At 42.8% G+C, this 15,897-nt stretch overlaps 1 protein-coding gene across 1 annotated transcript in view; it reads right to left on the reverse strand.

The window, feature by feature from the left end:
* Nucleotides 1–5,173: 5,173 nt before the first annotated feature.
* Nucleotides 5,174–15,897, reverse strand: part of LOC129401663 (WAS/WASL-interacting protein family member 2-like) — a 47,157-nt gene continuing 36,433 nt past the window's right edge. The window contains exon 3 of the mRNA XM_055124397.1: nt 5,174–5,503. Coding sequence (XP_054980372.1) covers nt 5,444–5,503 — 60 coding nt within the window. The 3' untranslated portion in view covers nt 5,174–5,443. The remainder of the gene's footprint in view (nt 5,504–15,897) is intronic.

Consider the following 15,897-nt stretch of genomic DNA (forward strand, 5'->3'; position numbering starts at 1 on the left):
TTCTCTTGTGTGGAGGCTCCATTTAGTAAGCACATCCGCTTACATCATTGGTTATTGGCAGTAGATTCAGTCACATAATCGTGTTTGTTTTCCTGACAATCAGCAACACCTGCCCCCCACGTCTGGAAGTGTGGCCCAGAAGCCATCTCATTCACATAGTAAATGGCATCTTCATTGCTTCACTCTCATCGCTCAGGAGAGTCCAGGGGTTTGGAGAACTGAGTCAGGAACTCAGATTGGGCAAAGGCCAAATCTATGTAACATCTATTTTGGTTATCTAAATGAATAAGTAATTCTTTTTTTTTTTTTTTTTTTTTTGCTTTTTGGGTCACACTCAGCGATGCTCAGGGGTTACTCCTGGTTCTGCACTCAGGAATTACTCCTGGCAGTGCTTGGGGGACCATATGGGATGCCGGGGATCGAACCCGGGTCGGCCGCGTGCAAGGCAAACGCCCTACCCGCTGTGCTGTCGCTCCGGCCCCAATAATTCTTTTTCTTTCTTCTTAGCAATCACCATGATAAAGAGATGAAAGAAAGGAATCAGATAGAATACTATTCTAATTTGTGTAATCATAGGATTTAGTTTCTTCACAGATGAAGACATGGGCTTCATTGACGGGGACAGAAAATCATCTGCAGGCTGAGAAATGGCGGCAAGCATTTAAGTATGGAAAGGCCTGGATGTGCCTGTCTCCAGCAGAAATGCCCCAGCCAGTGTAGAAGAGACTGGAGAAAGGTTTTGAAGGATTCAAACACGAGGTTGTACTTCTCATGAGGGATTGAGATTTTTCTTTTAAATCTTCTTCATCTTGAGCTCAGCACTCTGCGATTTACCCGTGACACTCAGGAATGGAGTTCGCAGTTCCTGAACACAGATCTCCAGCCTCAGCGCTTGCCAGCACTTTTTCTAGTCTTCTGGGTGCATAACCTCTGCCAGGTATTAGCAACGGTGCCCGGCCTGTAGGGAGTGTTCAGTTGCTATTTTCGAGTATTACTTTTTCTGTGAGATTAGAAGGACTCTTGGCCCAAAGCTCTCCCAGAACTGAGTGCTTGGCTTTGAATCACGATCAGGGACATCCTGTTTCCTTAGATAGTCAGGATTGCTAAGAATGGAAAGAACCCAGTGGAGAAAAGTTCTGGGGTCAACACTGACCTACATACAAATGATAAAAATAACAGCATCCCCCCCCCTCCACACACACACACTCCCTTGAGAATTTCTCCACTAATACTGCCCTGCATAACCTCTCACTGCAGAGCAACTACTCCAGGGCAGGGAAGCTTTTGATCTTGCCACAAAGCATGGCACAGTAGGTGGTTAATAAATGCCTCTTAAATGAATCAGTGGAGGCCCAGCTGGTCATCCTATAGGCAAGGACACGGTGGCTGTAGGCCACAGCGATGCGGTGGGATGGGAACACGTGCGCTCTCTGGCTACCAGATCAAAGTCTGGAACAAGAGCCTCTTCCTAGCTCTGTCACAGCCTTAAAACTTCTGTCCTTTTCCTCCACAGCCTTGCTAACCTTTCTTGTTCCTAGTCCTCTGGGCAGAGGCATCCTCATGGGTGTGAGATGAGGTTGGACAGTGGATTTCATATGAATTTCTCTGATAAGTGACAAAGTGAACAATAAGTGATAGTAAGTGAAGTTGGACATTTTTTCCTTTTTTTTTAAATTTTATTTTATTATATTGAATCACCGTGAAAAAAAATGCAAAGCTTTCAGGCTTAAGTCTCAGTCTTATAATGATTGAACCCCCATCCCTTCACCAGTGCACATGTTCCACCACCAAGAACCCCAATATACCCCCCTCCCACCCAGCCCCCACCTAAGTAGCTAATGATCTTCATTTTATTCTCTTTATACTTTGAATACATTCAATATTTCAATAGAGAACTCACTATTATTGTTTGGAATTTCCCCCCAACAATCAGGCCTGCTGAAAAGGCATCATTTAATAATTTCTTTTCATTGCTGATAATGAAGATTCTATGAGCTCACACGGCTGCAATAGCGGCCGCGCGGTTTTGGATTTCTGATATTTTAGTTCAGTTCACAGTCTAGATGCTTTCTGTAAGAAGCCGCTCTGGGTGCCAAAATGCATTAGAAGACCTCTTGGATCATAGTCTTTAGGAGCAGAGGATCTGTTTCTCGAGCAGCAGCTGTGGATCTTATCTGGGCCGAGGGTGTGCCGGTAACACCCCCTTCCCATGATCGCCTATGAGCCACAATATTGCAAAGTTATACCTCTTGGTGGAAGTCTTAGGGGGTGGCTCTCACCACGTGGATGATGCCTCTGCCGCCATTTTCCGCACAGAAAAACAGGGTGAAGAGGGAAAATCCCTCCCCGGGCGGCACATAGTCGTAGTACAGCTCACAGTCTAGATGCATTTCTGTAAGAAGCCGCTCTGGGTGCCAAAATGGGTTAGAAGACCTCTTGGATCATAGTCTGTACGAGCAGAGGGTCTCCATTTTTTTCCTTCTCACTGTGGACTATCTGCTTGTCACACTTGGGCCTTCTGATGATTATCTTTTAATTCAGCAGTTTAGGTCATATGCTTGCAATAGTATTGATGTTTATGGTTTGGGTGTACATACTTATCTCACCTCAGCATCACCAGAATGCCCAGGACCATCCACTGATGCTCTATGTCACTTCCATTCCACCTCTTCCCCTGCCCACTCCCCACACCTGTCCATTCACTTCCTTTCTTTCTTGTTCTTTTCAATTTTCTAATCAAGGGTCAAGCATTTGTCATCATTGAAACCACCTTCTATTGTCTCTCAGTGAAATCTCCCAGTCTTTGTCCTTCTACCTCTAACTTATTTTGCTTGACACAATGGCCTCCAGTTTCATCAAGTGAGAAAAATGGCAATATTTCATATAATCTCATCAACAACCAAGATCCAGAGACTCTGAAATAAAGCTCCTGGAGGAGAGCAACTTAGAATGTTTTCATCCCTCTGCAGACTGTCTTCACCCAGCCAACTCTGAGAGGGGCAGGTTGTTTTTCTCTCCACCCCAGTAGAACCCCAGCAGCCGAAAACGTCCAGAACTCAACCACAGCCATGCTCAAGGCTGCTCTCCGCAGGCTCCACCAGCTTCACCCATGACAGAACCTGCAGAAAAACCCAGGTATGTAGGGCCTGTGACTGAAATCTTCAAGCTCCCTCAGAGTGGGACTGGGTCTCCTTCCCCCAGCTCCCAAGTTTTCCACTGGCTCGTCAGTCACACCCACAAACTAACCTCATCAATGGCCAAGAAGAGAGAGATATAAGCCCTACCCATGAGAGAATCTGCTCTATAATCCTATTCTAAATTTCAGAATTCCTGGGGTGTGCAGCCGTATTCATGACCACGCAACCTCTCATACTCCACCCCACTGATGTACCAAAAGTAGCACACATTTGTTTGGGTTTAACATACATTCTTGTAATCTCTTATACAAGGGCTTAAATGGCTCTAGGATGAAATACAACAATTTTTACACACTATGCTCTTATGGTGGTGGGAAGCTGCATGGTGGTGGGATTGGTGTTTAAATATTAAGTGTAATGAATTATTGTGAGCAATTTTACTTGTTTGTTTATTTTTAACTTAAAATTTAAAAAATTAATGAATCACCGTGAGATACAGTTACAGACTTACAAACTTCTGTGATTACGTTTTAATCATACAATATTCAAGTACCCATCCCCGCACCAGTGCCCATTCTCCACCACCAATGTTCCTGGTATCCCTCCCACTCCCTCATCCTCCCCCACTTCTGTGGCAGGCATATTCCTTTTTACTCTCTCTCTCTCTCTCTCTCTCTCTCTCTCTCTTTCTCTCTCTCTCCTTTTGGGTGTTATGGTTTGCAATACAGGTAGTAAGTGACCATCATGTTTGGTCTATGGTCTACTTTCAGCATGCATCTCTCATCCTGAGCAAGCTCTCCAAGCATCATTCACTTATGGTTCTTTCTCTATCCCAGCTGTCTTTCCCCCAAATGTGAGGCCAACTTCCAAGCCATGGAACTATCCTCCTGGCCCTTATCTCTATTATCCTTGGGTATTAGTTATGAACAATTTTATAAAAATAAAATAAAAATTTTAAAAATCAGAAGCAGATAAAAAAAAACCAACATGGCAATCTCTCTTTTCTTTATTACACAGTTTTCCATTGTGTATACATTCCATGAATTGGTTATTCATATGTTATTGGATGTTTAGGGTGTTTTGTGTTTGGAGCAGCTACCAAGAATCACTGGATCATGTGTAAGCTCTAGTTTTATATTTTTGAGATATCTCCATATCATTTTCTGCCAATATTGAATCAGGTAACATTCCGAGGAACAGTGAAAGATGGTTGCTTTTTCACTACATCCTAGCCAGCTTTGTCACTATACCTTAGCCAACACTGACTGTTCTGATTGTCACCCTCTGTCCCTCTGCTCCTTTTATTGGCCACACCCTGTAGTACTCAGTGCTCAGGGCTTACTCCAGACTCTGCACTTAGGGATTATTCCTGGAAGTGCTCTGGGGACCATATATGGTACTGGGGGGTCAAATTAGTTCATGGTAGGTCATAACTATCATGGATGCATTGGGTTTCTTATGAAGCAATTACATTGTAAAAATTGATTGTGTAATGTTATTTATTACAGTCAGGTATTTTGCAAAAAGTGCTTATAGGAGCTTCAGAAGGCTTATAGTCTCATGAACTGGAGTAAATGATTCTTTTTTTTTTTCTTTTTTTTTTTTATAAATTTTTATTTTTATTTTTTTTAAATTTTATCACCATGTGGAAAGTTACAGAGTTCTCAGGTTTATGTCTCAGTTATACCGTATTCAAACACCATCCCTTCACCAGTGCCCATATTCCACCACCAAAATCCCCGGTATACCCCCCCGCCCCCCACCCCAACTGTATAACTGATGAACCTCACTTTATTTTCTCTTCACCTTGATTACGTTCCATATTTCAACACAAAACTCACTATTGTTGTGGGAGTTATATCCCCAAACAAGATAGCCCTAATAAGGAGGCATTTGATAATTAGTTTTCCATTCAAAGATTGTATGTTTTCAGGTTTTAGAAAAGGTCGCGCGGCCGCACTAGCGGCCGCCCGGCTCGGATCTGTCCCAGTCCCAAATCCTGGAGCCGTGTTAGTTGCTGCTCAGTGGCGCCGGGGTTCCATCCGGAGAAGGTGTGCTGGTGGCACCTCCTCCCTCCGGCCCCCCGGTGTTGCTGGCCCCGATCCGGGTCCAGAGCATTGTCCGGGCCGCGTTCTCACCAGAATGCCTGCCGCTTCTCTGTGGATTGTGGCATCAAGATGGCGCCGAGGGTGGGTCGAGGGCGTGACTTCCGGCGGCCGGGACCACTCAGAGTTTGGGCTGGCGCCGCCCCACTCCAGTGGCCCCCGCGGCTCGGATCTGTCCCAGTCCCGAATCCTGGAGCCGTGTTAGTTGCTGCTCAGTGGCGCCGGGGTTCCATCCGGAGAAGGTGAGTAAATGATTCTTACCTGTGTTTTTAAACAGAAGATCATGACTGACTCTGCATACAAAAAGTCACTGAAGAAAGAAAGAAATACAATGAAGTAGAGGAGCAACACCACTCCTGACAGTTCTCCGCCAACAGGGCCCTACATGCTGCAGACCGCAGACCATCCCCGTAGTTCTTAGGGCTCAAAGGGCTATATTCAGCAAAATTCAGGGGCCATGTGGTCAAACCAGGGTCCTGTGCATGTGAAGCACACACACCTGTCCGCAGCTGGTGACACACCTGTGCAGAGAAAATAGTTATTTTATTTATTAATTATGAGGGTAGGTTTGGGGGGCACATGTGGAGGTGTGTAGGGATTATTATTGACTTCATGCCCAGGATTGTGGTGCTTAGGTGACCGTATGCTGTGACAAAGTTTTTTTAATTTTTTTCTTTATTTTATTGAATCACCGTGAGATAATTACACACTTTCATGTTTGGGTTACAATCTCACAATGATCAAACACCCATCCCTCCACAAGTGCACATTCCCCACCACTGATATCCCGGGTATACCATCCCTTTCCCACCTTCCCCTGCCTCCATGGCAGACAATATTCCCCATACTCTCTCTCTACTTTTGGACATTATGGCTTGCAACACAGACACTAAGAGGTCATCATGTTTGGCCCATTATCTACTTTCGGCATGCATCTCCCATCCCAACTAGTTCCTCCAGCCATCATTTTCTTAGTAATCCCTTCTCTATTCCATCTGCTTTCTCCCCTCCGCTCATGAAGCAGAGTGTGACAAGGATTTGAACAGGGGTCGGTTCAATTCTACCTACATTAGTATCTCTCCAGCCCAGAAATAGACTGTTATCAACTTTAAGACACAGTATTTACACACATATTCCTTATAGAAAATCTTCTAGACAATAGTAGACTTGTAATGCTGGGCAACCATGTGGTGCTGGTATCAAACCCAAGTCAATTGCAAGCGAGGCATGTGCCCTACCCACTATACTATTTCTTGGTTCTCACATGTATGGTGTGTGTGTGTGTGTGTGTGTGTGTGTGTGTGTGTGCGCGCGTGTGAGTGAGAGTGCGTGTGTGATAAATATGGAAACAGGAAATTTCTCACCTCCAAGTCTACAGCATTGGGCATTCAGTACAGTCACATCCTTGTGCTATCATCTCTACATCCATCTCCAAAACCTTCCCCTCTTCCCAACAGAAATATTTTAACACACACATTTTAGATATTTCACAAAGAGATCAGTAGCAGAGAAAAAAGACAAAGGATACATGAAGTAAAAGCCTTTGCAACCTTTGCTTTTGCTTTTGTTAGCACACCCATTTCTCATGTAATTGATAAGGAAAGACAATCCATCAGGACAGTGAATGAAAGACTGTACACAAGCATTATGCAGAATGAAAACTTTAGGGCTGGAGAGATAGTACAGTGGCCTTGCATTGCCTTGCATAGTTGACAGGGCTTGATCCTCCGTATCCAGTCCGGTCCTCTAAGCACTGCCAGGAGTAATTCCTGAGCACAGAGCCAGAAGTAAGGCCCGAGCACCCTCAGGGTGTCCAAAAACTAAAACAGAATGAAAATTTTTGATTCACATCTGAGAATTGGTTGGGATACACAAATGCAAGCAATAATAAAATGACAGCTTTTAAAAACTCATTAGATTGAAAAGTGTGACATGTTGCATTAGTGTGCATTGTTAGAAACTGGGTGAGAAATGCAAACTAAAGCAATAACCAGATCTACTTTTTTGAAACTTATCAAACCAACAAAAAATCAAATGATAAGAAAAACCTTTGCTTAGCTTGTAGGGATAAGAACTGCTAAAACCTTTGGGAATATAATCCAAAAATATCTATTACAAGTTAAAATAAATTATTGTTGAGGGGAAACCAAACAATAAACCTTTATTCTAAACTGAGAGCCGATAGTATGGCAGGTGGGGCGTTTGCATTGCATGCGGCCGACCCGGGTTCGATTCCTCTGTTCTCTCAGAGAGACTGGCAAGCTACCGAGAGTATCTCGCCTGCACGGCAGAGCCTGGCGAGCTACCCGTGAAGTATTCAATATGCCAAAAAAAGGAATAATAAGCCTCACAATGGAGACGTTACTGGTGCCCGCTCGAGCAAACGATGAGCAACAGGATGACAGTGACATTGTGACAGTGATTGGGTACCGCTTGATAGTGCCCACAGATTACTTCTGGCTCTGCACTGAGGGCTTCCTAGTGGGCGCAGGGGACCATAGCAAATGCTGGGCATTTAATCTGGGTTGGCCACGTGCAAGGCAAGTGCCCTCCCCACGGTACTATTGCTGCAGCTCCCACTCTCTAAACTGAAAGCATCAATATGTTTAGGCTTCTGTAGATAAAGAAATTTATTCTGCATTGTTTGTAGTGGCAAAACCCAAAATGCAACATACTATTTTTCATTAGGGAATGTTAGGATGTGCTGGTTTATCCAATGGAAATAAGCATAAAAATAGCTAAAACATCCAATGGTTGGGGCCAGAGAGGTAGCACAGCAGGTAGGGCATTTGCCTTGCATGTAGTTGACCGAGGTTCAATCCCCAACACTCCATATGGTCCCCTGGGCCCGCCAGGAGTGATTCCTAAGTGCAGAACCAGGAGTAAGTCCTGAGCACTGCCGGGTGTGTATGACCCCGCCCGCAAACATCCAATGGCATAATAAAATACACTCCAAGAACGAGCAGGGCTGGACGACAGCACAGCCATGCTTCCGGCTTTGCTCAGGAAGTCAGGTTGTGGATGCTCCTGGGATGTGGGCTCATACTTGTCACAGCAGCAGAACCGGCTGCAGCCTGACCATACAGAAACATGTGCCAGGCACATTGGTTACGTCAGGTAAGATAGGGAGCAAATGAGGGCCGGAGAGATTTTGTTCACTAAGGGATATTTTGGGGTAGTTTCACTTGTTAACATAAACATGTCTTTCCTTGTTTCACAGTTCTATAAAGTAAAGCCTGCTGCGGTTGCGCCTGCCATTTCACACACTCTTCTGTGGTGTGGATTTCCGCTCCCCTAGGGAAGCCTGGACCTCACCCACCCCTCCACCTACTGGACTCCGGGCTCCTCCTCGAGTCTTGAAGCAACAGAATCCGGCAGACAGGGTGATGCCTGACAAGATACATCTGCAGCCCTTGTAAGCCTGGCAGCACCCTCCCTCTGACTGCCCAGGCAGTTAATAACTGAAGATATCCCCGAAACACTTTTCTGTGAGATGCCTAGAATTCCCCGAGAGACAGAGGCATAAGGGAAATGGAGCATCAAAAAATGAGCCAAGAAATCATTTCAGACTGGTTCCAGCTCCAGTTACTCTGACTGTGGGTCAGAGACTGACCAGCTGAACTTGTCCAAATTCCTGACTCCACAAATGTGTTCAAAGTAATGTGGTACTCAAAACCACTAAGTTTTTTTTTTACACTGTCAGTAATAAGTGCAGCCACAAGCCTGGTTCCTAGAAGAAAAACAGCTCTCAGTCTACCATTTCTTACATAATTTATTGTCTTTTTATATAACATTAAGGTACTTCACATTTTTTCTTTTCCACCAAAGATTTATCTCTATTCACTAATTGAGTCAAGTAAGCCTTTTACAAGCAGAATCGAAGGAAAAAGAGTTATTAAGTTTTATATGTAAAAAGTATTATTATACTATTGACATTTGTTTGGAAAAAATCCCCTCCATAACCAGAGGCAACAACCTTCGTTCTGCAAAACAGCTACATTGCTATTATTTTAGGAGGCAGCACATTGTAGTTGCCTGTTTTTATTATCCCTTTTACGTGTCTTAAAACTTCGCTGGCAAGACTTAATACTGCTTAGAGACACTCTCCCCCACCCCTTGCTTACTTGGCAAAATGTGCTCTCTGAATTAAAAAAAAAAAAGTAGTGTCCATTCACCTTCTCTTTCCTCCATTTTCTTGTTCTCCTACTTTCTTTCACTTCCTCATAATGTATCAATCAGAATTTTTTGCTTTTCCTTTTTCTTTTTGGCCAAGTGAGAAAGTTTTGGATACTCCAGACTAATGGCCACTAAAATCTTTATTTCATCAAAATTCTACCTAGAAAAGAAACAGCCCCCAAATTTAAGATGAGTCATATCTTAAGACCCAATGATGAATATACTGTGAGACCCATTCTATTATAAACTCTGAAATAAACCTCTTACAACAGTGTGCAAAAATATGTATACAAGTCATAGGGCTATGAGTCTACATAAAGGGATGTTCATTGTTGTATTGCAGTAAGAGTGGAAACAAAAAGAAATTCCTTTTTGGGAGAGGGATACCCAAATGCTCAATGCTCATGGGTCACTCCTGGCCATGCTTTGGGGACCATATGTGACCCAACCCAGGTAAGCCACCCATAAGGCAAGTATCCTACCTGCTGTTCAATCTCTTCAGCCCAAAAAAGAAATTCTTGTTTTTTTTAATTTAAAAAATTTTTAAGTTGCTCACAATAATTTATACATTCAATATTCCAACACCAATCCCACCACCATTACACCTTCCCACTAAACACTATTTAGAATTTTCCCATCACCACCCAACCCTGCCCCCAAAGTAGGTCATAAATTATTTATTTTGTATTGCTTGCTATGAACAATCCACTAAAAATGATCTAAAAAAGTTTCCTTAGAGGAAAGTGTTGTATCTCAAAAGATTGTTGTATCTCACCCTAGAGCCATTAAGCCTTCGTATAAGAGATTACTAACGTGTTATTACAGGATGAGCCTTTGTGTGCTAATATATATATTTTATTGGCATGAGATTGGTTGCCTTATACTTTATTTTTAAAAATATATTTTTAAAGATTTTATTGAATCACCGTGAGATAGTTACAAGCTTTCATGTTTGGGTTACAATCACAGAATGATCAAACACTCATCCCTCCACCAGTGCACATTCCCCACCTCCGATATCCCGGTATACCCCCCCTTTCCCACCCTCCCCCTGCCTCCATGGCAGACAATATTCACCATACTCTCTCTCTACTTTTGGGCATTATGGTTGTCTTCTACTTTACACCCCATCAAATGTGGTGTGCTACTCTTGGTATTTCATGGTGTAGAGTATGAGATGTCTCACAGCCATGAATGCGTATAATATTTCAACACAAAAAAAGAAATTCTTAAATGTCATCAACAGAATACAGAAATACACTGTGGTATAATCACATCGTGAGACACTATTTCCGTTTAAAACAAAATACTAAAGGTCCTTGTATCAAGTTGAATCATTTTGATAATGTAGTGAATAAAATATGCACACTGTTAGCATTTATATCAAGTTTAGTTACACAAAGAGATGCAGCATACACTATATATACATATATATGTAGTTTCAGGGTGTGCTACATGCACCATAAGTATAAGTACATGAATAGAAAGGAAGATTAATATTGGAAGATAATTTTCTATTGGTCTTTGATGTTAGCATTTCTTTCAAGTGAGTCACTTGAAGTGATCTTTTGTTCTGAACAGTCTTTAGACGGCTGTTTGTGTGTCTGGAGACTGGGAAGACAGAGGGTCTCCTTCTTGCCAAGGAGAAAAGATTCAAGTCCAAGAACTCAGGAGTCCTTTCCTGAAACGTGCCTGCAAGTCTCATCTGGAAGGCTTGGGAAGTTCCTTGGGAAAACTGGGCTCAGGATGTGGTGAAAATACGGACATTGTGCGCATATGCTGCCTGAGCCCATGTGCTACTTTCGCCCACGTGGCCGAGCACATGTGGTGCCCATGCACATGTGTTGCCCACATCTCCCCCCTTGAGATGTGTACTTTCATGCTTTCGTGTCCAGTGCTAGGATGTGTGTAGAGCTCTCCACCCTTAGAGAAGCCTGCGTTCTCTCTTGAGCGCGTTATTCTTACTATTCTCTCTCCCACTTATCCCTTCTTCCTTCCCTCAGAAACCTCTGAATAAAATCTGTTCAGAAAAAAAAAAAAAGAAAATACAGACATTAACTTGTCTTTATCTCTGACTTTGGAATCTCACATCTTCTGCCAACACCCCAAAATACAGCAACAAGGTAATTTATTAACTTACAAATGGGGTCAAATTTCAGATTCTTTATAGCTCTTGACAACTACCTTCAGGACACAAGCTCCCTTGGAAGGAAAGAAGGGAAATCAAATCAGAGAGGAGCGGAAGGAGAGTCATAAGACTGGACTTAAGAAAAAGCTCTGAAACAGATATGTTGGCTTGTATTTTTCCACCTTATACTTTTATTATCACTAACATATTTTAAAGAAAGAAGTAAAAAGTGTATTCCTTTCTTTAAAAGATCATTTATTTTATTTTGGGTTTCCCAGGCAGTGCTGAGGGGGCACTGGGGTCACAGCTGGTTGACAATCAGAAAACAGGGTCAGAGTGTTCAGGGCTTGGGCCCAGTGATGCGATGCTGCTCAGAACGTCTTATGCGGGGGGTCACCAGGGCAACCGTGGTGGAGCTTGAGGACCTCCAGAGATAGAATCTGCAGTTTAAGGGACCAAAGCAGGGGCCTCTGTGATCCAAAAATCACACTGAAAATAATCCCAGAGGTGGGAATTGAAGCATAGTGGTTGAATGCAATTTTTTGTATGTGTAATCCCTGATAACACACACACACACACACACAAAACACTCCCCTCCCCAAAGAAATGTCATATTTAACAATGATTCCATTTCTCAGGTGAGATGGAATCTTTTATTTTCTAACAGCAGTGTACTTCTATTAATAAAAAAATAAATCAACTTATGTGGTTGTATTTTTCTATGTGTATTTACTATGTAAGGAAAAAGAATCCCTTGATTTGCTTTGAGAATCCAATAAAATGGACATCAATACTTAGCAATAACAAGTAAATTAATGTCTTCAGTTTCTTGTTATGGTCAAAAGAGGAAGATAATCGGAGGAATTAAAAAAAAGTAAAACAAGGCGAGAGAGAGAGAGAGAGAGAGAGAGAGAGAGAGAGAGAGAGAGAGAGGGAGGGAGAGAGAGAGAGAAGGACATTGATGAAGAGATTTACAAGGAGGAAGTACAGGGGTATTTTCAAAAGAGAGAAAAGGAAAAAGATGAGCCAGCTTGGGAGACACACATAACTTGCAGGCCCAGAGAATCACATTCTTTTTGTCTTTGGAGCACAGCACCCAGGCTCTCTACCAGCTCCCCAGTCTTCTTACAGATCCTTGTCCTGAAGTTGAGTTTATTTGCAACTTATTTATTTAAAGAGTGTTAAGTGCTGTGATTTTCAATACTGTTACTGGTAGGTTTTTATGAGTACAATGTCCTCACTCCCCCGCTGTCCAGCAGACGCCCTCTTCCCTCCACATTAGGATCCCAACTCCACGGCCCTATCCTGTGTCTTCTTCCCGACACCCCACAGGCTCAGTTGTGTAGACCAGTTCTCAGGTTCTGTTGTTTCAGGGCATTTGTTCCTTCCTTCCTTCGTTTTCTCATATCCCACATAGGAGAGAGATCATTTTACATCTGTCCCTCTCCTTCTGGTTAACTTCACTCAGCATGATTCTCTCCAGTTCCATCCATGTGGCAGCAAACTGCATGATTTTGTCCTATCTTATAGCTGATATATATGATATATATCCATTTTTCTTTTTTTTGGTTTTGGGGCACACAGGGGCTACTCCTGTCTTTTCATCCAGGAATTACTCCCGGCAGTGTTCGGGGGACCATATAGGATGCTGGGATCAAACCCAGGTTAGCTGCATGAAAGGAAGCACTTGACCTGCTATACAATCTCTTCAGCACTGATAGGTCACAGTTTCTTTATCAAGTCATCTGTTCTTGGACACTGAGTTGTTTCCAGAGTCTGGCTACTGTGAATAGTGCTACGAGGAATGTAGAAACTCAAATGCCCTGCCTGAATAGAGTTTTTGGGCCCTTGGAGTAGATCTCAAGAAGTAAAATTTCTGGGGCATATGGAAACTCAATTATTAGGTTTTTTTTTTTTTTTGCTTTTTGGGTCACACCCAGCGATGCTCAGGGGTCACTCCTGGCTTTGCACTCAGGAATTACTCCTGGCAGTGCTTGGGGGACCATATGGGATGCCGGGGATCGAACCCGGGTCGGCCGCGTGCAAGGCAAACGCCCTACCCACTGTGCTATCACTCCGGCCCCCCACAATTATTAGTTTTTTTTTTTGTTTTAACTTTTTATTGAATCACAGTGAAATAGACCTTTACAAAACTGCTCATGATTGATGTAGGATAACAATTAGGTTTCAGTTATATGGTATTCCAACACCCAAACCTCTTCCAGTGTACAGTTCCCAGCACCAGTGTCTCCAGCTTCCCTCCCATCAACCCCCAGCCCCTGCCTCTATGGCCAGTACTTCTCTTCTCTCTCTCTCTCTCTCTCTCTCTCTCTCTCTCTCTCTCTCTCTCTCTCAGTTTCTTTGAGCATTGTGGTTTGCAATACAGATACTGATAGGTTATCATGTATATCTTTTTACCTACTTTAAAAACTCAGTTCTTGTCCACCGTGATCATTTCCAACTATTATTGTCATACTGGTTCCTTCTCTATTCTCTATCTTACTTACCCTCTGCCCCACACACACAATTATTAGTTTTTTAAACATACTGTTTTCTACAGGGATTGAACACTCCCACCAGTAGCACCCACCAACACTGGTTGTTGTTCTTTTTGATATGTGCCAGTATTGTTGATATGAGGTGATACGTCATTGTTGTTTGAATTTGCATTTTCCTGGTTATTAGTACTACAGAACATTTTTTTCATAAACTTGCACATTATCTGTATGTGTTTTCTGAGTTTCTATTGATCTTTTCTCCCCATTTTTTGGATGGATTTTTTTTGTTAATTTTTACAAGCACTTTGCTTATCTTGGATATTAACTCTTTGTCAAATGAGTAGTGGGAAAATATTTTCTCCCAGTTTGTGAATGTCACTATTGTGGTCATTGTTTTTTTTTTTTTTTGCACTATAGAAGTTTCTTCGTTTGGTATAGTCCCATTTGTTTATATTTTCTTCTGTTTGTCTGGCTGTGTTCTGCCTCAGCTATGTTTTCCTGTATTTTATGGACTTAGATCTATTATCAAGGTCTTTAATCTATTTTGAGTTGACTTTTATGTGGTGAGAGAAAAGGTTTTGAGTTCGTTATAATTTTTTTATAAGTGACCAGACAGTTTTTTTAAAACTTAATTTTATTGAATCACTGTGAGGTAGTTATAAGCTTTCATGTTTGGGTTACAATCACAAAATGATCAAACACCCATCCAACCACCAGTGCACATTCCCCACCACCAATAGCCCTGGTATATCCCCCCTTTCCAACCCTTCCCCTGCCTCCATGGCAGACAACATTCCCCATACTCTTTCTCTATGTTTGGGCATTATGACTTGCAACACAGACACTGAGAGGTCATCATGTTTGGTCCATTATCTACTTTCAGCATGCATGCCCCATCCCAACTGGTTCCTCCAGCCATCATTTTCTAAGTAATCCCTTCTCTATTCCATCTGCCTTCTCCCCTCTACTCATGAAGCAGGCTTCCAGTTATGGGGCAATCCCCCTGGCCCTTGTATCTACTGTCATTGGGTGTCAGCCTCATGTGATGTTCTTCTATACTCCACAAATGAGTGCAGTCCTTCTATGTCTGTCCCTCTCTTTCTGACTCATTTCACTTAGCATGATACTCTCCATGTCTATCCATTTATAAACAAATTTCATGACTGCATCTCTCCTAACAGCTATATAGTATTCCATTGTGTAGATGTACCAAAATTTCTTTCTTTTTTTTTTTTTTTTGCTTTTTGGGTCACACCCGGCGACGCACAGGGGTCACTCCTGGCTCTGCACTCAGGAATTATCCCTGGAGGTGCTCAGGGGATCATATGGGATGCTGGGAATCGAACTCGGGTTGGCCACGTGCAAGGCAAACGCCCTACCCGCTGTGCTATTGCTCCAGCCCCAATGTACCAAAGTTTCTTTAACCAGTCATCTGTTCTAGGGCACTTGGATTGTTTCCAGATTTTGGCTATTGTGAACAGTGCTGCAATGAACATATAGGGAAAGATGTCATTTCTACTGTGCTTTTTTGCATCCTCAGGATAAGTGACCAGACAGTTTTCCCAGCACCATTTGTTAAATAGGTTTTCCTTGATCCACTTCATACTCCTTATACCTTTGTTAGTGATTAGCTGTCCATAATTTCAGGATTTGTTTCAGCACTCTCAGTCAGATTGCACTGATCAGAGTCTATCTTTATTCCAGTACCACACTGTCTCAATATCTGGGGCTTCACAGAACAATTTAAAGCTGGGGAAAGAGAAACCTTTCTCTTCCCCAGCCCACCTCTATGGCGGTGCTTCTCTCCTCTCTCTCTCTCTCTTCCTCTTTCCCCTGTCTCCCCCATCCCTTTT

Source organism: Sorex araneus, chromosome 2, assembly GCF_027595985.1.
Source record: "Sorex araneus isolate mSorAra2 chromosome 2, mSorAra2.pri, whole genome shotgun sequence".
NCBI lineage: Eukaryota > Metazoa > Chordata > Mammalia > Eulipotyphla > Soricidae > Sorex > Sorex araneus.